General features: G+C 38.0%; 1 protein-coding gene across 3 annotated transcripts in view; it reads right to left on the bottom strand.

Moving 5' to 3' along the window:
- Positions 1-1,392: 1,392 nt before the first annotated feature.
- NABP1 (nucleic acid binding protein 1) overlaps positions 1,393-25,379 on the bottom strand; it is a 91,991-nt gene continuing 68,004 nt past the window's right edge. The window contains exons 1-7 of one of the 3 annotated variants that reach the window (XM_079925277.1): positions 10,276-10,336; positions 9,715-9,981; positions 9,279-9,417; positions 6,583-6,654; positions 4,918-4,993; positions 4,190-4,256; positions 1,393-3,241 (exon numbers count right to left, since the gene is read on the bottom strand). In XM_079925277.1, coding sequence (XP_079781403.1) covers positions 3,072-3,241; positions 4,190-4,256; positions 4,918-4,993; positions 6,583-6,654; positions 9,279-9,417; positions 9,715-9,805 — 615 coding nt within the window. In that variant the 5' untranslated portion in view covers positions 9,806-9,981; positions 10,276-10,336 and the 3' untranslated portion in view covers positions 1,393-3,071. Of the gene's footprint in view, positions 3,242-4,189; positions 4,257-4,917; positions 4,994-6,582; positions 6,655-9,278; positions 9,418-9,714; positions 10,337-25,379 lie in introns of those variants that run through there. The other 2 variants (XM_079925276.1, XM_079925278.1) reach the window with 2 other exon arrangements.

Here is a 25,379-nt window from a genome sequence, read left to right as displayed (position 1 = left end):
TAAGAAAAGGGAAGTCACGTCAGTAAGCAAACTGGAATGTCAGATCCACATAAACTTAAACTAACAACTGCTACTGTGTCTTAAGACTGATGTAAAATATTCTCAATTTGCACCTTCTGAGAAAACTTTTTAGTTTACCTTAAAACTTCCTATACTTTAAATGTTCTTTATATATCATAAGATTACTTTTTTACTAACCTCACATCTATTTGTTTTTAGTATCACTCCCTTGGCATTATTACTCAACCCAGAAAATTAAACACCCTTAAAATGTTAAATGATAAAAATACAAGTGACAAATACTCAGTGATACAAATATTTAGGGTAGTCTAAAGCTAAACTGTCCTCAAATTTAAAACGCAATTACTAAAACTACAGGAACAAAGCAAAATTGAGTTGGTATACTATAGGAAAACCAGTCTAAGTGTCCATGGGAAAGCATACTGCAGCTTTCACTATTATACATCATCATCTGGGCTTATGGGTTTCATCTTTCCATGTCTGTACTGTAGCAACTCCCAAACAACCTGCCTAGACAGGAGGGGCCACCTGCCTAATGAGACTTCAATCCACTTCAGAACTGGTTTGTAAAAATAAAGTGGGACCCAAACCTAGCAGTGTGTATTTCTATACTAAATGGCTTTTGTTTTCGGGAAGGTGTTTAAACTTATTTAAAAGTTGATAGCTGAAAGCACCAGGAAGGAGGAAGGTAGGAAACTTTCTTCCTCTTAACTTCTTGATGAGTACTGTCCAAGCAGGCTGGGAAGGCAAATGTTCATTATGGATTGTAACTCACTTTGCTTTGGTTTTGAAGGCTTTCCTTAAGAAAAAAGAAATTTGTTAATAAATGATAAAAAATACAGAACAACAAGGTTAAATGATTGAGGCAAATGTCAATTACAAAAGTAAAAGATAAGGTGTTTCTCTACTTAATCTCAACACAATAAAGGGTAACAATACTTCCACACCTAACCCTGCATTTTCTTCTGTTCTCGAGGTATGACTAGACAACAAACATTTGACTGCTTATTAAGAGCCAGAAGTCATTCTACTCATTCACACAGGAAAATCTTAACTATACAAAGGGGTAATATTACTCACTTACTTATTTTTATAGTTATGGAACCTGGCTTACAGAGGTTTCAAGTGGAATAACTTGCCCAACATCACAGGTGAAGAGAAAATAAGGCCAGGATTGGAAGCTCAGCAATCCATACCTGATTATTTTAATCTTCCAGAACTCCAAAATCCTTTCTTTTAAAATGACCTTTAACACTAATCTCCCACAAATAACTCAGTGTTAGTGCTCCTACATCTACTGAGATTTAAAAAAAAAAAAAATTATGTAGTAATTTTTTTACTCCAAACATCTGTAATTTTGTGAACATCTTAAAAAAATACTAGTCACAAAGCCAAATTAACTATAATCATCAGTATATGAATAAAGGAAAAACTTATTTCTATAACATATAATCCCCAGTTACTGAAATACTATAAACAATAAGCTTCTTGAGATTATTCATTATTTCGTCTACCCCTTAACACTATCCACACAGTGCCTAATATGTGACATACTGAAATACCTGTTAGACACACTGGATTAGAGCAAGCAAATATCTGGCACAAATTTTTATATTTAAACGCTATGGCACTTTCAGAAAACAAAGTCCACTTAAATTATTGTTATTTGAGGTGGGGAAAAAAGACACAGTGACAAATACAAAGCTAAGTAGTCACCAGGCTGAAGTCATCATTACAATTACAGTAAAAGGTACTGGCTCTCCATTGTAAACCATTAAAAGAGCAAAAATAAGGTAGGTCTGTTAACATTAACGCAAGTTTTATTCAAGAGATAACGTTGAAGAAGAGTTTAATTCCAGCAAAGGAAAAATTTACCAGTTATCCACCACACAGTAAAAAGTGGAACTGGACACCACTTACAACACATAAATAAATTCTACCTTTACATTTCTAAATAAAGCTGTATTTGCTTCTTTGAGAGAGCCATTTCTTAACTTTTGCTGATAAGGCTTTGTGAATTGTGTTCAGAAACTGACAATAAACACACACACATACCCTCAAATAAAGTAAGAACCTAGGAATTTCACTCCAGGCTGAGTTTCTGCAAGTACCTAGGACGCCATAAATTAAGATTACATTTTTCTACATAAATTCAATTTGAATTGCCTTCACTATAATATTTATCTACCATAATTTGTAAAAATTAGATCAATGTTTATTATGACTTCATAATTCCCTCAAATTAAACTTCAATATTTGACATAGTAGTTTAAGAAAATAAACATTCAAGGCCTCAGTTTTAAATTTCCATTCAGTGTAATGCACGAAGCTGGTAAGTATTAACAGGACTACCCTAAGATAAAGGAAATGTAGCTTTCTTCTAAAAATTTCTTGTTATAATACAGATCACATTCTATTCCATAATTCTGATAAAGAATATGTTTTTTGGTAACAGAACAAGAGTTTAGGATGATTCAGTCCCTGGAAAATCTTAATGGCAGTCACTCAATGGAGAAGTCAATCATTCCTGGAGTCACAAACACTCAAAAATTGCTGTTAGCATTAACCATGTTTTTGCTTTTTTGGTGGTTATTGCGTTAGCTGGCAATATCTGTTTTTAAGACAAAAGAACATCTCCCACTAAGCCTGTTTTAGTTGGCCATATCTGTTTTTAAGCCAAAAGAACATCTCCCACTAAGCCTTATTTTAAAAATTACAAAGTTTGTACAGAAAATAGACTCATAGAGGCTAAAATGCTGATGTCGTAAGTAACTCACCCATGAAATGGGTGCAGGTATTTTAGAGGATATCCAAAGATCTTTTTGCTCTAAAAATAAATGCCCCTATTCTTCAGTGTTCCCATTCTTCAATAGGATACTCGAGCAGCTTAATAGTTCTGCTATAAAAAACAAACCACTCTTGTTAACAAACCAAAAACATAAAAGGAAACCGATAAAGGACAGTTTTCACAGTTAACAATAAATAAAAGTGCAGTAAGTGTTCAAGTAGGGCACGTAGTTTAAAAACTACATGTGTGTATTTGGCATAGGTCATCTTTTAAAGGCTCTCCGAGGGTCCCTGCCATTACTTATTGTGGTCATGACTGTTTGATTATTAGCTGTTCCTGGTAGCTGTGGATTTACAGGTCCCCGGCCATTGCTTCTACCAGCATATGAAAATTGGCATCCCCTTGCTTCTGAGCCAGTTTGAACACCGTTTCCTAAAAAAGAATATAAAAAATCATCACCATTTTCAAATAGAAGTACATCTATTTGAAGTTGTAACACATGCTATTAATGCTTACAAGTATTATGGAAAACAAACTCCTTTATTTATTTATTTTATTTTTTTAAACTACTGGAAAAAACTCAGCTTGAGTCCTAGGTTTTCCCAAATGTATAATTACTGTAAATATATTAACTTGATGCTTGCATTACTAGGGAGAGGAAAAAAGAGCAACTTGGGTAATAGAATGAGAAATCAATAAAGTAGGAAAAAAGCATAGTTAATGCACTACCTACATTATAAGGGAAAAAGCAAAAGCAAAATGGTATATAAGTATTGGCATTTGGTTCAAATAAGGTTAACAATGTTTTAAAAGAGACACGTAATTCTAACTTTTTAAAGGAAAAACCAAAGCGTCCCACAGCATAATGATCATCAGCTGTGCTCAAACATGTAGACAACAGGTCAAATAAAACTTCAGCCACCTTAATGAACTCCAATCACAAAAGACTTTTCCTCTGGTCTTTAAGAATAAAGGCTTCAAAAGACCATTGACCTTTGAGAGTATTTGAGGGGTAAAGGCCAATCTTTTAAAGAGGCAGCTATGAGCATGTGAAAAACTAAGGTGAGCATCAATCTGAAGATAAACTGCTTTCAGTACACAAAAATAACCAGTTATTCTGCATCTATTATCAATAATCACTAGATTACAGAAATTTTGTAAAAATCAATGGAAAATAACATAATGAATCACCAAAACTTAGATTTATTATTAGCCAACGTTCACCCAGTAACTGGCCCAAATGTTTAAATATAGAATGTGCTCAATAAATTAGCTTAAGAGGGAATCTGCTTTCTAGAAAAATCAGTTATATTTTCATAAGATAGATTCCCTTAATTCTTACACCTGATCACAAATATACCAAAAAAAAGAAAATCTTACCCACTGGTCCAAATGTACCTGTACCCATATTACTATTCATGGAATTATTCTTCTGTTCACTGTGTGCCTATTAAAAAAATGCCTTAATGTAATCAAATGAAGATTTTCAAAAAACCGTATTATTATAACATGTTGTAGCCATTGGTTTTTTTTAAACTTTCAAGGGTTTTTAAACAATTTAAAAAGATTTATCCAAGTCCTTTCAATGTTAAAATATTCAGGAATGTTTCCAGACCTTTCAAAGCTTCTGTTACATCTTACACCTTCCTGATATTACTCCCTGCTCCTCAAAAGTGCTAAACTGCTAAATGGCACATACAGTCGTCCCTCAGTATCTCAGGGGGATTGGTTCCAGGACCCCCCAGATACCAAAATCTGAAGATGTTGAAGTTTCTTGTGCAATATGGCATACTGTAGTCAGCCCTCTGTATAGGAACATTCTGCATCAGCAAATTCAACCAGTGCAATCCCAGTTGGTTGAATGATCCATGGATATGGAGGGCTGACTGTACATTTCATATATGATACTACAGATACCTATACAGACTCACTCACAAAACATATAAAACGGAAAAGAATTCCATTAAAGAATCTTTAAAAAGATTCTTTTTAAAATTGTCTCCATTATACTTAGGGTATGAAAAGCTTGGCAACCTAGCCACAGATTTATAGTACATCGTCAAAATTAGCCTAATCATAAAAACAGACAATACATTTGGATTAATTACCCCTTTGTTCTGCTGTCCTCGATAATCTGGGTTAGGTTCACTGAAATTTGGCACTTCTGAATAAACCATACAAAATCTGAAAGACAATAAAGGACAATTTGAATGACTTCTGAAATAATCAACCTTTCTTTACATAACATGCATAACTTTCAGGAATAAAGAATGTAGATGTCAAATGAATTACCAAACAGCAATATGCTAACTAACTCTATTCATTTACAACAAAAACTTTCTAAATGCTTATGTTTCATTAAAAAAAAAAATCAAATATTTGATTGCCTACAATGTTTAAAACATTCTATTTTGTATTTTCATTCTTCTTCTGTCCTTATCAAAGATCAAGGACACAGAAACACATCTTTGTCCTGTTTTTCCACATAGGCTGATGGATGCCTCTGAACCATGTTTATTAGGGTTCCAGAGTTTTTCCAGCATTGGTGATGGATTTGCACTGATCCACTCACACACTTTCATCCCGTCCCTCTTTGACCAATCACTGTGAATCTGCAAAGATAATCATTCAAGGTTAAAAGTGGATTTTGCAGGCATGAATAAAGACAACTGGCTATCAAGACACGGTTTATCCCAATGCTTCTTATCAGCTGACTATGGTGTATATTGATAAACATTACACACGAGCATTTTCTTAGCTCCTCAACCCACAAATAAATCAGAATCAGTTTTGGTAACTCCTGGACTGACCCTGACAAAGTCACTATGTATTGAGTGACCCCCAGTGGTTCTTCACATAACTGACCTCCATTATTATAAATACCTCTCTATACATGAAAGTCAGAACAGGATCCTCAATCTTTCTGTAATATTGATGCTAAGACCTCTCATAACACATTGCTCTACTACTACTCTAAGTACGAACATAAGTGAATCCTAATTTTCCTCCTAAGCGAAAGCAAAGTGTTACCAGTTTCTGATCTTTAAAAGCTAGCAAGATTGCTTAGTTTTCCCAAAGTATCTTATTCCTGTAGTGTAGAACACATTCTTCCTTCCTTCCTTTATTTATTTATTTATTTTTGGTGCCATTTGTGGCTTCTCTCTTTAGATACCCTCTATTTTGACAGGCATTAAGTTGATGTCAGGCATTAACCAAACAGAATGGATTTTATGATTTGGCTCATTGCCTACACCATACTTTATGAGTACATCCCAAATGTCTAGGCCAGCATGGAGGCTGAATTACCTTTACACCCCTAGAGAGGATGGTTCCTCCAAGTCAGGGTGGAGATTACCACGGTAGTAGTTTATAGAAGCTTGCATTGTGGCTGCCTGTACGGTACCTAGACTGTGGATAAATACAGGACTTCAATTGTCATTGCTGCAAGTCCTTTTACATACAGAACTTACTTCAAATGGCATTTGTGACATCTGAAAGATATACATTCGCAAAGCCTACAGAAACGGTCCCACTGGGGATTGTCTCAAGTGCAGCTTCTTAATGCTCTTTGCCAGGAAAAACTGACATTCTCAACCACAGGAAACAGTACTGATAGGTGTTAAACTAGCACATACATGCAAAGTTAAGCTGCTGCAAGCATTCAGTTTACAGTCAAAAAGTCAACAAATAGGTTGATCGTTTATACCTACCAGTTATTCTGTACATATTATTTGTAATTTATTCAATTATATGAAATGCATCTTGATACTTACTCCCCAATTTTTTGAAGTTCTCCACCCCTTCCAGTATAAAGTGTCAGACATCCTTTCCACATGGATGCATACCTAGAAAGAAAAGAAACATCAGTTCTATGGAAATATGTATATTTCCTTCTACTTAAATCAAATAAATCTTTATACTATTTTTTTTGTATTGGGGTGCAGGTGGGGCTCAAACCCTGTATCTACCATTGATTAACTTGTTACTTACTAAGGAATAATGCAAAGAAAACTCTACTGCCAAATTTTGACATAATTATATAAACGATAACTAACCCTAGAAAATAGAAGTCTTTTTGCAAAGCAAGCATTGTTATACTCCAAAGATCACATCTTTAGCCAATTAAGAAAGGGAGAACGTTCAAACTGCAGAGATTCAAGCAGAATTACTTTTCAAACACAGGGCATATAAAATCAACACCCTAGTGTTTACTTTTACACGCATGTACTTGGTCTACCAGATACTGATATATTTTTTTCCTTTGCCTCCATAAAACACATAGGCTAGTATGTGTTATTCCTAAGCTACTGAAAATTTAGTAAAATTTAATCAAGGGGCTAAAAAACTATGATCACAAATCTTTCGCTTATCTGCTTTTCCAAATTCCCAGTTTTTAGCAACAACTTGGCTGAACAATTATTTACTGAGAACAATTTTGAATGCAGGAAGCATCGTTAGATAAAATAATCCTATTCACAAATCTAAGACAAATGTAAATTCATCAATAGTATAAAATAAGCCCAAGGCTTGGTTTTCAGTGGTTCTTTGTACAACTACTATGGTAACTTCATGATTTAGAAAGATAAATTATAACCAAATATTGCTTAAGTATAATGATAGTTCATCTTTTAATACAGGTTAATAAAATTTTTCTCATTTCACATTATATATTTCTCTTCATTTAGTAAAGGTTATTTATTAAAGACTCCACTCACCACTTTTAAGTTACACAAAAAGCGACTTAGGAGACAGTGCACTAATATTTCACCTTACTAAAGTAAAAATTAATGCCTATTTTGAGAGAAAATTTGAAGTTATTACAACTAAATCATTTAACTTTCACTTATTTCAGGAATGAGATCAATGTTTGCAGGGTTTTCTGATATGCATCCCAATATTCAAATTACCATTATTGAGATGTATACCTTTCTTCAAAAGCTACTTTTCTTAGATTCAACCAGAATTTAAGGGCCTTACAATGGGCCAGACTCTGCTAGATATGTTACTTTAGTAAGGTATAAGTATTCCCATTTTACAGAAAAGGAAGTTGAAAAGTGTAATAACTTCAAGGTTACACTGAAGTAACAGTAGAGTTTCTTTGGTTTTGAATTTTCCTTTAAACTGTACTCCTTGGTAACTATACTCCTTAAAATCCTATAGATACTATAAGGCTACTGACTTAGTTTTTCCACAGTTTTTTTGATGGACACATCTATGTATTTTCCGTGACTACAAAATATGAAATAATTGAAAAGAGATGCCGTTTACAGTGTATAAAATAACTTCTAATCACTGGATGAGATACTTTGGCAGCCAAAAAACTTTAATTATGCTAATTCGTACCATATCCTCCCAGGAAGAAATTCTCTTTTGTGCAAGTTAAAGATGTGGAAGTTAAAAAGACATAGCCAGTGTCATAATGAGTCAGTGTATAAGAAAAAAAATGTCCTGACTCTCACTTCCTTCTTCGATGATACTATGCCTCACTTCCTGAAGATGTTGTAAGACCTGTAAAATACTATCAAAGGGCTCTAAGCTCCTACTTTCAGGGTGATCCAACACTTTTCTGAGATTCTATTTACTTTGCCAACGTCAATCTCCATCCACTTTTCCTACAGTTATGACGAATGAATTATTACAATTCTACTGACCACAAAGCTTCCAAAATCTATTTTTAAGACCCCTTTCTGGCATTTTATCCTCCTAATACTTGGTAAATCTCTAAAGGCAGTCTAATTACTAATCAAAAAAAAAAAGGTTGTACTAAATTATTTTTAAAAGCCAATCTGCCAACTAACTCTTTTGGACAGAGGTATCATAGACATCTTTCTGCCAAACATTTTCTGCACATCACTTTGTTTTTGTACAACATTGACCTTACAGCAGTAGGCACAAGAAATTATTTTCAAGAACGTGACTTCCAGATATTGTCAACTTCCTCTCTCAACTTTTACATCCGAGTACAAATCTGACACACTACAAAACCTACTAAACTCTCCAGCTACAATCTCGATTTACGTCCACACTGTCTAAATGAGTATACAAATAAAATATGGGCAGGATCTCAAAAGTCATTAAAAAGGGGAAAAGGTTGGGAAAAAAAGCTAAGTGACAACTATATTAAATAGTTTATGAAAAAGATGAAGTATTGATTATGTTAGTTTTAACAATCTACTAAAAAGACTCAGTAATCCCAGAACAGTATTTAAAAATCTACTTAATCTGTAAACTGAGGGCGGGGTTGTTTAGATTCGGCTGAAACTGACTGCTTTTAAAGGCGAAGGTGTTACATCCCAATGCCGTCCATCACCTGAGGTTAACACTGAAGGGGCTTAAAAATCCTCGGGGTGGCCCACAGAAAAGATGAAATTTTAGAAGTTGCCAAGGTCCCGGGCGTCAGCCAATTCCGATTCCGCAGACTCCTACTTGGGAGGCACTCTGATCCCCCAACCCTTTTATGCACACCTACCCTCTGGTCAACCGAATAATATCCCCTGGCTGTATAAGACCTCCGATTTCATCCCACACGGAAATAGTGATGCTGCCAGTTTTATCTGCTACTTTGCATGATCTCACTTCATGGCCGTCTTTGGTTTTGGTCACGCGTCCTGTGAGGATTTAAAAATCAAAATGGGGAGGGGTGTATTAGATAATGAGGACTTCCAAAAAGCTAACTCCTCCTCCGGGATCAAAATGCACCTGAAAGGTGGGAAGAGGTCGAGCCCCGGGTTCTCGCCGCAGGTAGGCTACGGCCCCAGCTCGGGCCAACGGGGCCACGTGGATGGGGGAGGGGAGAGGAAAGGGAGGAAAGGGGGACGGGAGCCCCCGGCTCGCGGCGGCGGCGCCCTTCCCTCCTGTCCCGGGACGCACACAGGGCGGCGAGGCGGGCTGCGGACCCCACTTACCTATCTCCAGCACAATAAAGACGACATTTAAGTTTTTCAGTCCGGGCTTAATATCTTTTATAAAAAGAGGGGCGTCGTTGACCCCGTTCATACTGAAGCAGGTGCTGCTACGCTGCGGAGACTCGAGTGGGCAGGGAGCCTGACAAAGCTTCCCACCCCCCGGGCCAGGGGCGAGGGCAGAGGGGCGACCTTGGGCGGGGTTGGCGAGAGAAGGGGCAGAAAGCGGTTAGTCAGGGACCAATGAAACCAGTCCAGACGGCACTGAGCCTAAAAAAAAGGGGAGGAAAAAAATAAAAACAAACCCAAAAACGCTCACAAGTTTAAAAGAAAAAAAGACGAACCACTCCGCACACCAACCCCGCTCCCAACGGGGCGACAGGAAGGCAAGCGCGAGAACTGCCCCCTTCTTTGGATAAAAGGAAGAAAAAAAGACAGTGAGAGGACGCCTCTGCCCTGAGTCCCGCTCACACACACACACGGGCGTTGCCCTGTCTGTCCCGGGCTCCGGGTAGTGACGGGCTGTGACAGCGAACCCAGAGCAGACACCAAACTACCACGCACCCAGAGTACCAAACACCGACTGCGGAACGCGCCCGCGCGCCGGCTGGACCCCCGGGTCGCCCCGCCTCTTGTGACGTCCCATGGCGAGCCCCGCCCTCCAGGCTCCGGGGAAGCCAAGGGGCGGAAACAGGCAGGCGACGCCAGCGCAGCCTCCCTCTTTCCTCCTCGGCATGTCAGCGCGGGCCCCGTCCCCTCAGCCGTCCAATCGGATCTCGGCTCCGCCCCACCCTCCTCCAGCTTCCGCCGTCGCTGCGCAGCGTCGGCTCTACCCTGCCTAGTCTTCCATGTAAAGGTTTCTATCACTTGCTGTCAGTCTTCCGGGTTTTCATGCATTTTTTTTTTTTTCCCCTCAGAGTTCAGTCCTCCCGCCCCCCTGCCCTTTAGTTTCGCAGTCACTGCGAACGGTTCCTGTCTTTTAGGACCCAGTGGGTACGCCAAAAAGTATGCAGTAGAGTAAGAACAAGGTTCAGGCTAGGGTGGCTGGTCTGGGTTGAAAGAAAAAAAAAGGTAGGGATGGGTCCTTAGCTGTAAGGCAGGAATTTTAGGGCCAGAAAGGAAGTTAGAGATCAACTCAACCGCCTCATTTTAAGCATATTTAAATTTGAGATCCAGAAAGGTGAGGTAGTTTGCTGAAGGTCACCCAGGAACTTTGTGAGCAAGCAGGGCGTCAACACAAGTTGTCCAACCTAGTCTTGGTGCTTTTCACTCTATAATGCTAGGCAGATAGACAAGTAGTTAAATTCCTTTGCAAATGTATTATTTTTCCTTACCCTTCTCTAGATTACATCTCTTACCCATGTTGCTTTTCTTTATGCTTGTTTGTTTTTTAATAGACTATTTTTTAGAGTAGTTTTATGTTAGAGAGGAAGGTACGGAGATTTCCCTTATACTCTCTACCCCGACACAGGTATAACCTCTCCCCATTATCAATATTCCCCCCAGAGTGGTACCTTTGTTGTAGCTGATGAACTTACATTAACACATCATCACCCAAAGTCCATATAATTTACCTTAGGGTTGGTTCTTGGTGTTGTACATTTTATGGTTTTGGACAAATGTATAATAACATGTATTCACCAATAAAGTATCATACAGAGTAGTTTCACTGCCCTGAAAATCTTATGTGTGCCACCTACTCATCCTTCCGTCTCCCCTAACCCCAGCAACTACTGATATTTTTACTGTCTTCATTTTCCAGTATGTCATATAGTTGAAATCATAACAGTATGTAGCCTTTTCATATTGACTTCTTTCACTTAGTAATATGTATTTAAGTTTCCTCCACGTCATTTCATGAGCTATCAAGTCATGCAGTTGTTTTCGTACATACAAAATAATTGTGTGACAACAGTGGGAGACCCTGAAACATTATAACCTGGGGAGGGAAAAGATGAATAAAGTTTTCTTTATGTTGTGTAGTGAAAAAGACATATGCTTTAGAAGCAAACCTAGGTGTGAACGATTTACTAGCTGTGTGACCTTTAGGACAGTTGATTAAGCTTTCTAGTCATAATTTAATCATCTGAAAATAAAAGGATGTCTACCTCACAGAGGATTGCATGGGCTCATAATAGTGCCTAGCAAATAGTAGATACTCAATAAATATTTTCTCCTTGCCTATTTTCTATGATTAAAGAAAAGGAGACAATAGTAGCTTAAGCTGTGATTACTTAATCTTTTCTACATTCTACTTGGTGATTGCTAATTTTTATACCCATTTTACAGATGATGAAATTCACCTGAGACCACATAGCCGGAGAAGGCCAAACTGAGTTTTGAATCTAGGCAATCTTGACCCCAGAGCCTTCCGGCCTAAAGGTAATTTTTAGACTTAAATTGCAGTAGTGGAATTATGAGTCAAAAACAGACTAAATAAAGTATTAGCAGCAACATATATCTATAGGGCTTTAGAGAATCATGTAATTAACTATTTGAGATGGTAACAGATACGTTGAGAAGAGTATCAGAGAATTTGTGTGGCAGAAGACTTTTTCTTTGAATCTTTCTGAATATTTTTAGCTCAACCACACCACTTCCCAAACACCTGCAAACAAACAGCATAGATATATTACAGCACAAGAAATGAGTTTCAACGATAATCACAACATTAACAGGGGAGTCAATACATTCTTAAGGAAGCAGAAGCTTTCAATTCATGGACAAATAAGGTCCAGTGTGCCAAAGACACTGACGTAATGCTGGAAAATGGTGTAACATGATATTATAAGCATGATTTCAATATCCAGTAAAACAATGATGAAACATGTGAGTTAATGGCAGAACCACATCCAACGTCAGGGCTCCCATAGACTCCCAGTCTGGCCCAGAGTTTAGGCAAAGAAAGTTAGCCACTCCCTGAACCCTGGGTCATTTGTTCCCAGAAAGGGGATTAGGTAGGACTGCTCAAACCAATTTACAGACATTTAGAAAGAGGAACCAGACACTTGGGAAGCCAGCCCCACAAAAGTAGAAGCTTGTGCTCAGAGGCACAGCCCAGCCCAGCCCTGCACTTCCCCCACAGGACAGAATTCAGTCGAACATCTCTCACTTCCTTTCCTCCTAACTCAGCAGTTCTCAGAAAGGAAATGGCAACAAGTGCTTTCTCATTCACCAAAACTAAAGGCAGTCTTGAGAAACAAGATGGTGTGGGCAGTTTAGGAACTCTTCAACCCAGGTCAGTTGGTTTAAACTATCCCTGATCACTCCTCAAGGGTGGTGGTTAATTAAAAAAAAAAAAAAAAAAAAGAAAGGAGATGTCTAGAAGAGCAACTATTGCCACCCAAATAATCTTTCCTAATATTACCATTCAGTGAAATAAACAAAGATCCATCAATGCCCAGCCAGTTAGAGCGTAATGACTATATTGCTGCTTCTTACTGTCTTTGCAGGATTACTTCGTGGTCTTGCTTCTAAAACTGTTTGTGGGCTTTCCACATTTTCATAGCCCAAACATAGACTTATTCTGAGATGATGAGAGGTTTATGCCCAGAAGCTCAACACCACTACTCCGTGTAAAGAAGATATTGCTTGGTCAGATCCAGTAAAATACCGAAGGGCATCCATTAGAATCTTGTGCATAAGTTTGCCCACCACCCACTACCCGTGCTCACTACCAGGTTCTGGTTTCTGGGACCCCAGTGGTCATTTTCACTTTCTTTGTACTATTCGTCTATTTTAAACTATTACAACATCAATAAAATACCTGGCCAAATACTATTTGATACTAGACATATTGTGCAGTGAAACTAACAATAAAAAAAATTAACAAGAACTACAGTGTTCTCACATTACAGAGATAATCCACTTTGTAGCATAATTGGCAACGTCAAAAATAAAAAGGTCTTAATCTTCTTTAAAACATTTAATCAAAAGCCTCATAAGTAATGTTTAGTAATATTTAAACACAAATCATCCCTAGAATGTTAAATGCTGATATGCCTTGAGGATTTGCTATGTACCAGGCATTTTACCTTAAAAGCACTGTATACTTATTTATATATTACTTAATAATTCATGTGAAGTGGGTTTTCTCATTTTATATACTAACTTATGAAGCTGGAATTTAAAACCAACTGTCTGTTACATACAATGACCTTTTTTCCAAAACAGGTTATTTTCCCTAAAAAGTGCATTTCTTTTTGTATTAATTTTTGAATTGTATTTATTTTTTTATACAGCAGGTTCTTATTAGTTATCCATTTTATACAGATCAGTGTATACATGTCAATCCCAATCACCCAATTCATCACACAACCACCCCCATCCCCCCGCCGCTTTCCACCCTTGGTGTCCATACATTTGTTCTCCACATCTGTGTCTCAATTTCTGCCCTGAAAACTGGTTCATCTGTACCATTTTTCTACGTTCCACATATATGCGTTAATATACGATATTTTTTTTTCGCTTTCTGACTTACTTCACTCTGTATGACAGTCTCTAGATCCATCCATGTCTCAACAAATGACCCAATTTTGTTCCTTTTTACGACTGAGTAATATTCTATTGTATATATGTACCACATCTTCTTTATCCATCCGTCGATGGGCATTTAGGTTGCTTCCATGACCTGGCTATTGTAAATAGTGCTGCAGTGAACATTGGGGTGCATGTGTCTTTTTGAATTATGGTTTTCTCTGGATATATGCCCAGTAGTGGGATTGCTGGATCATAGGGTAATTCTATTTTTAGTTTTTTAAGGAACCTCCATACTGTTCTCCTTAGTGGCTGTATCAATTTACATTCCCACCAACAGTGCAAGAGGTTTCCCTTTTCTACACCCTCTCGAGCATTTGTTGTTTGTAGATTTTCTGATGATGCCCATTCTAACTGGTGTGAGGTGATACCTCATTGTAGTTTTGATTTGCATTTCTCTAGTAATTAGTCATGTTGAGCAGCGTTTCATGTGCTTCTTGGCCATCTGTATGTCTTCTTTGGAGAAATGTCTATTTAGATCTTCTTCCCATTTTTGGATTGGGTTGTTTGTTTTTTTAATATGGAGCTGCATGAGCTCTTTATATATTTTGGAGATTAATCCTTTGTCCATTGATTCATTTGCAAATATTTTTCTCCCATTCTGAGGGTTGTCTTTTCATCGTGTTTATGGTCTCCTTTGCTGAGCAAAAGCTTTGAGGTTTCATTAGGTCCCATTTGTTTATTTTTGTTTTTATTTCCATTACTCTAGGAGGTGGATCAAAAAAGATCTTGCTGTGATTTATGTTCAGGCGTGTTCTTCCAATGTTTCCCTCTAAGAGTTTTATAGTGTCTGGTCTTACATTTAGGTCTCTAATCCATTTTGAGTTTATTTTTGTGTATGGTGTTAGGGTGTGTTCTAATTTCATTCTTTTACATGTAGCTGTCCAGTTTTCCCAGCACCACTTACTGAAAAGACTGTCTTTTCTCCATTGTATATACTTGCCTCCTTTGTCATAGATTAGTTGACCATAGGTGTGTGGGTTTATCTCTGGGCTTTCTATCTTGTTCCATTGCTTTTTGTTTCTGTTTTTGTGCCAGTACCATATTGTCTTGATTACTATAGCTTTGTGTATAGTCTGAAGGCAGGGAGTCTGATTCCTCCAGCTCTGTTTTTTGCCCTCAAGATTGCTTTACCTATTCGGGGTCTTTTGTGTCTCCATACAAATTTTAAGATTTTTTGTTCTAGTTCCGTAAAAAATGCCATTGGTAATTCGATAGGGATTTCACTGAATCTGTAGATTGCTTTTGGTAGTATAGTCATTTTCACAATATTGATTCTTCCAATCCAAGAACATGGTATATCTCTCCATCTGTTGGTATCATCTTTAATTTCTTTCATCAGTGTCTTATAGTTTTCTGCATACAGGTCTTTTGTATCCCTAGGTAGGTTTATTCTTAGGTATTTTATTCTTTTTGTTGCAATGGTAAGTGGGAGTGTTTCTATAATTTCTCTTTCAGATTTTTCATCATTAGTGTATAGGAATGCAAGAGATTTCTGTGCATTAATTTTGTATCCTGCAACTTTACCAAATTCATTGATTAGCTCTAGTAGATTTCTGGTGGCATCTTTAGGATTCTCTATGTATAGTATCATGTCATCTGCAAACAGTGACAGTTTTACTTCTTCTTTTCCAATTTGTATTCCTTTTATTTCTTTTTCTTCTCTGATTGCTGTGGCTAGGACTTCCAAAACTATGTTGAATAATAGTGGCGAGCGTGGACATCCTTGTCTTGTTCCTGACCTTAGAGGAAATGCTTTCAGTTTTTCAACATTGAGAATGATGTTTGCTGTAGGTTTGTCGTATATGGCCTTTATTATGTTGAGGTAGTTTCCCTCTATGCCCACTTTCTGGAGAGATTTTATCATAAATCGGTGTTGAATTTTGTCAACAGCTTTTTCTGCGTCTATTGAGATGATCATATGGTTTTTATTTTTCAGTTTGTTAATATGGTTTATCACATTGATTTATTTACGTATATTGAAGAATTCCTTGCATCCCTGGGATAAATCCCACTTGATCATGGTATAGGATCCTTTTAATGTGTTGTTGGATTCTGTTTGATAGTATTTTGTTGAGGATTTTTGCATGTATATTCATCAGTGATATTGGTCTGTAATTTTCTTTTTTTGGAGTATCTTTGTCTGGTTTTGGTATCAGGGTGATACCAGGTGTGATACCAGGGTGATACCAGGTGACCTCATAGAATGAGTTTGGGAGTGTTGCTTCCTCTGCAATTTTTTGAAGAGTTTGAGAAGGATGGGTGTTAGCTCTTCTCTAAATGACTGATGGAATTCACCTGTGAAGCCATCTGGTCCTGGACTTTTGTTTGTTGGAAGATTTTTAATCACAGTTTCAATTTCATTCCTTGTGATTCATCTGTTCATATTTTCTGTTTCTTCCTGGTTCAGTCTTGGAAGGTCATAGCGTTCTAAGAATTTGTCCATTTCTTCCAGGTTGTCCATTTAATTGGCACAGAGTTGCTTGTAGTAGTCTCTTAGGATGCTTTGTATTTCTGCGGTGCTTGTTGTAACTTCTCCTTTTTCATTTCTAATTTTATTGATTTGAGTCCTCTCCTTCTTTTTCTTGATGAGTCTGGCTAATGGTTTATTAATTTTGTTTATCTTCTCAAAGAACCAGCTTTTAGTTTTATTGATCTTTGCTGTTGTTTTGTTTGTTTCTATTTCATTTATTTCTGCTCTGATCTTTATGATTTCTTTCCCTCTGCTAACTTTGGGTTTTGTTTGTTCTTCTTTCTCTAGTTCCTTTAGGTGTAAGGTTAGATTGTTTATTTGAGATTTTTCTTGTTTCTTGAGATAGGCTTGTATAGCTATAAACTTTCCTCTTAGAACTGCTTTTGCTGCATCCCATAGGTTTTGGATCATTGTGTTTTCATTGTCATTTGTCTCTAGGTATTTTTTTGTTTCCTCTTTGATTTCTTCAGTGATATCTTGGTTATTTAGTAATGTATTGTCTAGCCTCCATGTGTTTGTGTTTTTTACATTTTTTTCCCTGTAATTCATTTCTAATCTCATATCCTTGTGGTCAGAAAAGATGCTTGATATGATTTCAATTTTCTTAAATTTACCGAGGCTTGATTTGTGACCCAAGATGTGATCTATCCTGGAGAATGTTCTGTGCACACTTGAGAAGAAAGTGTAATCTGCTGTTTTGGGATGGAATGTCCTATAAATATCAATTAAATCTATCTGGTCTATTGTGTCATTTAAAACCTATGTTTCCTTATTTATTTTCATTTTGGATGATCTGTCCATTGGTGTAAGTGAGGTGGTAAAGCCCCCACTATTATTGTGTTACTGTCGATTTCCTCTTTTATAGCTGTTAGCAGTTGCCTTATGTATTGATGTGCTCCTATGTTGGGAGCATATATATTTATAATTGTTATATCTTCTTCTTGGATTGATCCCCTGATCATTATGTAGTGTCCTTCCTTGTCTCTTGTAACATTCTTTATTTTAAAGTCTATTTTATCTGAAATGAGTATTGCTACTGCAGCTTTCTTTTGATTTCCATTTGCATGGAATATCTTTTTCCATCCCCTCACTTTCAGTCTGTATGTGTCCCTAGGTCTGAAGTGGGTCTTTTGTAGACAACATATATATGGGTCTTGTTTTTGTGTCCATTCAGCAAGCCTGTGTCTTTTGGTTGGAGCATTTAATCCATTCACGTTTAAGGTAATTATCGATATGTATGTTCCTATGACCATTTTCTTAATTGTTTTGGGTTTGTTTTTGTAGTTCCTTTTCTTCTTTTGTGTTTCCCACTTAGAGAAGTTCCTTTTGCATTTGTTTTAGAGCTGGTTTGGTGCTGGTTTGAATTCTCCTAGCTTTTGCTTGTCTGTTAAGCTTTTGATTTCTCCATTGAATCTGAATGAGATCCTTGCCGGGTAGAGTAATCCTGGTTGTAGGATCTTCCCTTTCATCACTTTAAGTATATCATGCTACTCCCTTCTGGCTTGTAGAGTTTCTGCTGAGAAATCAGCTGTTAACCTTTTGGGAGTTCCTTTTTATGTTATTTGTTGTTTTTCCCTTGCTGCTTTCAATAATTTTTCTTTGTCTTTAATTTTTACCACTTTGATTACTATGTGTCTCAGCATGTTTCTCCTTGGGTTTATACTGTATGGGACTCTCTGTGCTTCCTGGAGTTGGGTGTCTATTTTCTTTCCCATATTAGGGAAGTTTTCGACTATAATCTCTTCAAATATTTTCTCTGGTCCCTTCTCTCTCTCTTCTCCTTCTGGGACCCCTATAATGTGAATGTTGTTACATTTAATGTTGTCCCAGAGGTCTCTCAGGCTGTCTTCATTTCTTTTCATTCTTTTTTCTTTATTCTGTTCCACAGCAGTGAATTCCACCATTCTGTCTTCCAGGTCACTTATCCGTTCTTCTGCCTCAGTTATTCTGCTATTGATTCCTTCTAGTGTAGTTTTCATTTCAGTTATTGTATTGTTCCTCTCTGTTTGTTTGTTCTTTAATTCTTCTAGGTCTTTGTTGAACATTTCTCGCATCTTATTGATCTTTGTCCCCATTCTTTTTCTGAGGTCCTGGATCATCTTCACTATCATTATTCTGAATTCTTTTTCTGGAAGGTTGCCTATCTCCACTTCATTTAGTTGTTATTCTGAGGTTTTATCTTGTTCCTTCATCTGGTACATAGCCCTCTGCCTTTTCATCTTGTCTGTCTTTCTGTGAATGTGGCTTTTGTTCCGCAGGCTGCAGGATTGTAGTTCTTCTTGCTTCTGCTGTCTGCCTTCTGATGGATGAGGTTATCTAGGAGGCTTGTGCAAGTTTCCTGATGGGAGGGACTGGTGGTGGGTAGAGCTGACTGTTGCTCTGGTGGGCAGAGCTCAGTAAAACTTTAATCCACTTGACTGCTGATGGGTGGGGCTGGGTTCTCTCCCTGCTGGTTGTTTGGCCTGAGGCAACCCAACACTGGAGACTACCTGGACTTTTTGGTAGGGACTCTGGGAGGGCTAACACCAAGGAGGACTTCCCAGATTTTATGCTGCCAGTGTCCTTGTCCCTATTGTGAGCCACAGCCAACCCCCCCCCCCCAAGGCCTGTGCAGGAAACCCTCCAACACTAGCACCAAGGTCTGGTTCAGTCTCCCCTGGGGTCACTGCTCCTTCCCCTGGGTCCCGATGCACACACTATTTTGCATGTACCCTCCAAGAGTGGAGTCTTTGTTTCCCCCAGTCCTGTCGAACTCCTGCAATCAAATTCCAGTAGACTTCAAAGTCTGATTCTCTAGGAATTCCTCCTCCCATTGCTGGACCCCCAGGTTGGGAAGCCTGAAGTAGGTCTCAGAACCTTCACTCCAGTGGGTGGACTTCTGTGGTATAAGTGTTCTCCAGTTTGTGAGTCACCCACCCAGCAGTTATGGGATTTGATTTTACTGTGATTGCGTCCCTCCTACCATCTCATTGTGGCTTTTCCTTTGCCTTTGGATGTGAGGTATCTTTTTTGGTGAGTTCCATTGTCTTCCTTTCAATGATTGTCCAGCAGTTAGTTGTGATTCTGGTGTTCTCACAAGAGGGAGTGAGAGCACATCCTTCTACTCTGCCATTTTGGTTCAGGGCCCCTCTAAAAAGTGCATTTCTTTGGTTATCGAAATGGGTAATTGGATTTTTTTGAAGGTTTATAGTTCACAGTGATAAGTGCAGTACCATTTTATCTGATCTTCAGTGTCTAATTGTGTGGGGGCAATGAAGTTAGCTTGTGAGGAATAAGCTTTGTAGTTTCCCTTGGGAAGAAATGCATCCCTAAATGGCTTAATTCAACTCAGCTACATTATCTTTTTAATGACAGAGTGAATGACTTTGGCTTCTGTGTTCTAAAAAGTTTCTTTCAAGTGTGCCACACATGTAAATAGCTGCCTGAATTTATTGTTTATTCAGCTGAAAAAACAAAATATTATTGGCAACTGACCAAACTCAAAACTAATAAAAGAAAATTATTTCTTTATTGGTGGAAGATTTATCTAACTGGAGTATATATCATATACCTTATACTTAAAAGGATATTGTAAAAAATACTAGAAATTATGAGCACAGAGTGAGCATAAGAAGGCTTCTGTAGGATCAAAAGTCCTTTTCATACTATATACCTAGATGCTTTAAAAAGAATTACTTGATATTTGCTAATGTTTCTCAGTGTCTTATGTTGCTATAGACTGAATGTTTCTGTCCCCCGGAACTTGTATGTTAAAATCTAGTCCCCAGTGTTTTAGTATTTGGAGCTGGGGCCTTTGAGAGGTGATTAGGAATAGAAGGCATAGGGTCCTCATAAATGGGGTTAATGCCCTTATAAAATAGACCCCAAGGAACTCCCTTGCCCCTTTCACCATGTAAGGACACAGCAAATGACAGATGTCTTTGCACCAGGAGGTGGGCTCTCACCAGATACCAAATCTGCCAGTGCCTAGATCTTGGACTTCCCAGCCTCCAGAATTGTGAGATATTTATATTTCTCAATTTCTATTGTTTATAAGCCACCAGTTTATGGTATCCTGTTACAGCAGCCCTGACAGACTAAGACATATATAAAAATAAATAAACAAATGACAATTTAAAAAAACAGCGCTCCTGGTTTCAGAGTCCTGTTTCTTGCTCTAGTTGGCCCTACAATAAGTATGTGACAGTTTCCCCTAACATCATGCCTGACACTTGTTGGAGTGGAGGGCTTGATGACTCTTTATGAAATTTTGATTATCTCGGTTTCTCTATAGTAAAAATATATACCTTTCTTATTTCAAGCATTATAAAGCTGATACGTGTGCTCTTCTTTCACACACTCACACACACACACACACACACACACACACACACACACACACACACCAATAAATCACTAGAAAGAGACAGCAAATATTTCCTATAAGCCCTAAATAAGAGATTTTCCTGTATGAACATAGAGTATCCCAGTTGGAAGGGTGCTTACAGATAACGTACTCTAATGCCTTCATTTTGTATGTGAAAAAATACAGGCCCAAAGATGTGAACAGGATTACCATCTACAGCCTCTAATGAATTAATGGTTCTCAGTACTAATCATAGGCTGCTAAAATCATGACAGGAGGGACAACAAGTCCAAACTAATTAAATCAGAATCTCTGCAGGTGGGATTCAGGCAGCAGTATGTTTTAAAACCCCTCAGGTAATTATAATGTGCAACCAAGTCTGAGAACCAGAGCAGGTTAGAAGAGATTTTTGTTGTTGTTGTTCAGAATATTTTCTTTATTTTTCGTATACCCATTAATATTCTGGAACAGTACCTATTTCCTTTATACTAGCTTGGGAAATCCTACACTGAGATAAATTTCTAAAAGTGAAATTACTCAGTATATAAGTAAGACTTCTGATATGTACAGTTGGCCTTCCATATTTGCAGGTTCTGCATCCAGGGATTCAACCAACCTTGGATGGAAAAAAATATTCTTTTTAATTCCAGAAAGTTCCAAAAAGCAAAACTTGAATTGACTGTGCAGGGCAACTATTTACATAGCATTTACATTGTATTTTCAACTATTTACACAGCATTTACATGGTATTAGGTATTATAAGTAATCTAGAGATGATTTAAAATATATGGGGGGGGTGCGTAGGTTATATGAAATGACATAGTATTTGCCATTTTATATAAGGGACGAGTATCCTCAAATTTTGGTATCCATGTGCGGTCCTAGAACCAATCTTCTGCAGATACCAAGGGACAACAGTATTGTTCAGTTATATTTTAGGAATTTTGAAGAGATTTACACTCCCATTTGCCCTTTGTATGTTCATTGAACATAATTCATTAATTTATTCAACAAATCTTTATTGAACAACTACTATGTGCCAGCAGTGGGACTGCATCAGTAAAAAATAATGCAAACAAAAATCCCTGACTTTGTAGAGCTTACATTCTAATGTCAGTAAACAGGCAAGAGACATAATAAATCAGTAAAATTATATAGGGCATTAGAAGGCGGTGAGTACTAAGGTGAAAAATGAAGCAAAGGAGGGCATAGGGATTTAGCAGGAATGGCTAAAAAGAGTGGGTGAGGAAGATGATATTTGACTGAAGCTACAAAGGAGGGAAGGGAGCCATTGAAAATGCTCAAGCTGTCTGGCTTTTTCCAGGAACAGTAAGCAGGCTGCTGGGACTGAAGTGGAGTGAGCTAAGAGAGAGTGTAGAAGATGCGGATAAGGAGGGGGCATATCGTACATGAGGGCTTTGGAACGTGTTCAGCAAAGACCTGATGTGCTAATCGGACTTAACAGTATCACTCTGACTCCTGGGTGGAGAACAAAAGGAGCAAGTGTGGAAGTGGGAAAATCAGTTAGGTTATGTATTAATCCCGGAGATGTGCACTGGCTTGCACCAGGGTGGCAGCAGTGACAATGGTAAAATGTGATCAGCATGTGGATATATTTTGAAGACAGAGCCAACGGGGTTCAGTCTGGTTGGAAGTGGAGTATGATAAAATGAGATGAATTAAATATGACTTTCAAATTGACGGTCTGAGCAACTGGAAAGACAGAGTTGTCATTCACTGAAATGGAGAAGACTACAGATGGAACAGTTTTGGCGGTTGTGGGAAGATCAGCCTGGCCATTTTAGACATGAAAAACAGGGAGGCAGGAAGAAGAGAGTCAGCAGAGTGGTGTTCTGGATGCCAAGTGAATCACATGTTTCTGGGAAGGAGTGATTGTTGTGTCAAGTGCTGCTGATAGATCACATGAGATAAAACTGAGAGTTGATCACTGGCTTTTGGAAAAACGAAGGTCATAAGTGATGTCGACAAGAGCAGTTGCAGTAGAGTTCGTGGGGGTAAAAATCTCAATGGGTTGAGTTCAAGAGAGAACAGAAGTTGAGGAATTGGAAATGTTAAAGCAAGTGTATATAGCTCCTGGACTTCCCTGGTGGCGCAGCGGTTAAGAATCCGTCTGCCAGTGCAGGGGACACGGGTTCGAGCCCTGGTCCGGGAAGATCCCACATGCCGTGGAGCAACTAAGCCCATGTGCCACAACTACTGAGCCCGCGCACCACAGCTTCTGAAGCCTGCATGCCTAGAGCCCATACTCTGCAACAAGAGAAGCCACCGCAATGAGAAGCCCGCGCACCACAATGAAGAGTAGCCTGCGCACCGCAACGAAGAGTAGCCCTTGCTTGCTGCAACTAGAGAAAGCCTGCATGCAGCAACAAAGACCCAACACAGCCAAAAAAAAAAAAAAAAAAAGTATATAGCTCCTTCTAGAAGGTATGTTGCAAAGCAGAGAGAAATGGTGCAAAAACTTGAGGGAAAAGTGGGACAGAAGAGAGTTTTTTTTTAAGATGTGAAAAATAATATCATGACTGAGGCTGAAGGGAGTGTTTCAGTAGAGAGAGGGAGAAATGGGAATTTCTGGAGACAATTCGTGTCCTTGAATAGTTGAGAGGGGTGGGAGCAAGTGCCCTTGTGAAGGGGTTAATGGGAGCATGTTAGATTTTTCTGTGACAGGAGGGGAAATACTAGTGGGTATGGTGGTGTGGTGTGTGTAAATTCTCTTCTGATTGCCACTGTAAGCAAGATCACCAATTTAGAGTGAAGATGGGGAGGAGATGATGAAAAGTGAGAAGATAGTGCTAAATAGTTGTTAGGGAACATGGGAGAGTGAGTGAGCTAGGGGAATGTATTGATCTTACAGTCTTAGAACAAGACTAGGGACTTCCCTGGTGGTGCAGTGGTTAAGTATCCACCTGCCAACGCAGGGGACATGGGTTCTAGCCCTGGTCCAGGAAGATACCACATGCCGCCCGTGCGCCAAAACTACTGAGCCCACGTCCCACAACTACTGAAGCCCGCGCACCTAGAGCCTATTTTCTGCAACAAGAGAAGCCACTGCAATGAGAAGCCCGCGCTCCGCAACGAAGAGTAGCCCCTGCTCATCGCAACTAGAGAAAGCCCGTGCGCAGCAATGAAGACCCAATGCAGCCATAAATAAATAAATAAACACATGTACTAAAAGAGAACAGGACTAAAGTCTTCCTTGAAAGCAGTTAGCAGTATAATTTACAGTTAGACCAGCACACGTGGTTTTGTATTTTTCTTCAGGCACACTCATCTGTGAAGGTTTAAGCACAGACTAGACTAAGAATTGGATTTAACCAAAATTAGAGTTTTGACAAGTGACAGTAACCCTGGTTTCTGCAACATATGTTGTACAAATATTTCCCAGTTTGGGATTTGCCTTTTCCTTTTATCTATATATTTTTTGAACTATGGAAATTTTATAAATTTTATATTTTTTTATGGTAAAATCTATTGTCTTTTCCTATGGTTTCTTTCATTGCTTTTTGGCTTGAGGGAGTCCTTCCTCATAAAGGGATGATATGAACTTCTATAGCTTCTCTAATTTTTTATGGTTGAATTTTTAACTCTTTAATCTATCCATATGTATTCTGTGATACAAAGTTTTAATAAAATAGTCATCAAAAAGTTCCTTTTTCCCTACATTAATTATTAAAGAAACAATTCCTTACCCTTAGGTTTGTAACTTCTTTAAAATATATTATCTTATTATCTTTTTATATTTTATAAGTTCTAGTCCCACATTATCACTTCTGGGTCACTGATTTATCTGTCTATTCTCAGTACTTAACATGCTTTAACTATTGTATATTTATAATTCTTCAGCATCTGATAAAGCAGGTACCAATCTCCAGCCCCTTTTATAAACATTCTCTAACCATTTTTGCTTACTTATTTTTCTAGAAAATTTTGTCATGATTCAAAAATAGGCCCCTCTCAGGGTTTGTATGGAATCGAAAGAAGCCTAAACATTAGTTTGGGAAATATAAATTTCTTTGTAATATCCAAGTTCCCCATTCAGGACCCACACTGTGATCTTCTATACTGGTCTTCTAAATTTTGCTGGATTAACTACTCATTCGTGTTTTTATACATCTTAAATCCCCCTGAGATATAGTTTTGCTTTGATTTTGATTTTACTAGAGTGAGTCCTCAAGTAAATTCCCCAGAAAGAAAAGCAGAAGGTAACTTTCTGGTACTTTACGTACCAAAAATGTCTAATTTTTTTTCTCATATACATGTCATATCTTGGGCATGTATAGAATCTTGATATTGTAA

Source organism: Stenella coeruleoalba, assembly GCF_951394435.1.
Source record: "Stenella coeruleoalba genome assembly, chromosome: 6".
NCBI lineage: Eukaryota > Metazoa > Chordata > Mammalia > Artiodactyla > Delphinidae > Stenella > Stenella coeruleoalba.
Note: the sequence above shows the minus strand (reverse complement) of the source record. Positions and strands in the feature narration are given on the sequence as shown.